At 70.0% G+C, this 1,462-nt stretch overlaps 2 protein-coding genes across 2 annotated transcripts; one reads left to right on the top strand and one right to left on the bottom strand.

Moving 5' to 3' along the window:
- Nucleotides 1-111: 111 nt before the first annotated feature.
- Nucleotides 112-666, top strand: AURANDRAFT_9586 (hypothetical protein; the record flags this gene model as incomplete). Its single annotated transcript, XM_009044918.1, has 1 exon — nt 112-666. A coding segment is annotated over one exon (555 nt), but the record flags the coding sequence as incomplete, so codon positions are not given.
- Nucleotides 667-1,128: 462 nt separating this feature from the next.
- AURANDRAFT_35524 (hypothetical protein) lies at nt 1,129-1,452 on the bottom strand (the record flags this gene model as incomplete). The annotated part of the gene is made up of 1 exon (XM_009044917.1): nt 1,129-1,452. A coding segment is annotated over one exon (324 nt), but the record flags the coding sequence as incomplete, so codon positions are not given.
- Between the last annotated feature and the right edge of the window lie 10 nt (nt 1,453-1,462).

Here is a 1,462-nt window from a genome sequence, read left to right as displayed (position 1 = left end):
GACAAGACGCCAGCACAGCATGAATCGGAGCCACATCACTCGTTGGGGTGCAAGCAGTGGGAAACATCTGTGAAACATCGGCGTTTTATCAAGGGGTCAAGCATGGCGGAGATCGAGGGGCTGGTCCGCGCCTTGCGCGAGGGCGACGCCGCAAGGAAGACGGCGGCGGCGCGGGCGCTGTGCAACCTCGCGTGCCACGACGACAACAAGGTCCTGATCGCGGAGGCGGGCGGCATCTCGCGGCTCGTCGATCTCCTGCGCGACGGGAGCGCGAACACCAAGCGGCTGGCCGCGCGGGCGCTGGGTAACCTCGCGTGCGGAACCGCCGCCAACATCGTCCTGATCGCCGAGGCCGGCGCCATCCCGCTGCTCGTCAAGCTGCTGCGCGACGGGAGCGCGGAGGCCAAAAAGGATGCCACGGTGGCGCTGCGCAACCTCGCGTACTGCAACGACGCCAACAAGACCCTGATCGGCGAGGCCGGCGGCGTCCCGCTGCTCGTCGAGCTCCTGCGCGACGGGAGCGCGGACGCCAAAACCGAGGCCGCGACGGCGCTGCGCAACCTCGCGGGCAACGACGACAACAAGGTCCTGATCGCCGAGGCCGGCGGCATCGCGCCGCTCGTCGAGCTCCTGCGCGACGGGCACGTGGAGGGCAAGCGGCAGGCCGCGTGGGCGCTGCAAAACCTCGCTTGCAACGACGACAACCAGGTCCTGATCGCCGAGGCCGGCGGCATCCCGCGGCTCGTCGCTTTCCTGCGCGACGGCGGCGCGGACGCCAAAGAGCAGGCCGCGCAGACGCTGTTCAACCTCGTGGACAACAACGACGCCAACGCGGTCGCGGTCGCGGCGGCCGTCGGCCTCGAGGCGCTCGTCCAGCTCGCGCGCGGCGGCAGCGTGACCGTCGACGACGAGTCGCTTGTGTCCGATGCGGGCATCGCCGCGAAGCGCAAGGCCGCGCTGGTCGTCGCCGCGCTGCTTCGCGCCTGCGTCCCGGAGGAACTGCGGAGCCGAGCCGACGTCCAGGACGTCACCCGCGGTGTCATCGGTGCCTATCTCTAGGCCAATCAGTCTAAGCTCCGTCGACAGTCTTAACGCGGCGCGCTCGCGCGCGCCTGGTCCCGCGCCGCCCTAGAAGAGCCCGAGGACGCGGTCCTTCTCGTGGTCGTAGTCGATGTCGACGAAGCCCGGCCGCGTGGGCAGGCCCGGCACGGTCATGATGTCGCCGCAGAGCATGTAGAGGAAGCCCGCGCCCGCGGCCGCGCGGACCTCGCGGACGTTGACCGTGTGGCCCTCGGGCACGCCCTTGAGCTTCGCGTCCGTCGACAGCGAGTACTGCGTCTTCGCGATGCACACGGGCAGCCCGCCGAGGCCCTGGCGCTCGTAGGCCGCGAGCTGCGCCTCAGCCTCGTCGCTGTAGGTCACCTCGCCGGCCTTGTAGATGCCCTCGCAGATCTTCGCGACC

This window comes from Aureococcus anophagefferens (assembly GCF_000186865.1).
Source record: "Aureococcus anophagefferens unplaced genomic scaffold AURANscaffold_1036, whole genome shotgun sequence".
NCBI classification, from domain to species: domain Eukaryota; class Pelagophyceae; order Pelagomonadales; family Pelagomonadaceae; genus Aureococcus; species Aureococcus anophagefferens.
The sequence above is the reverse complement of the archived record's forward strand: the minus strand, read 5'-3'. Positions and strand labels throughout refer to the sequence as shown.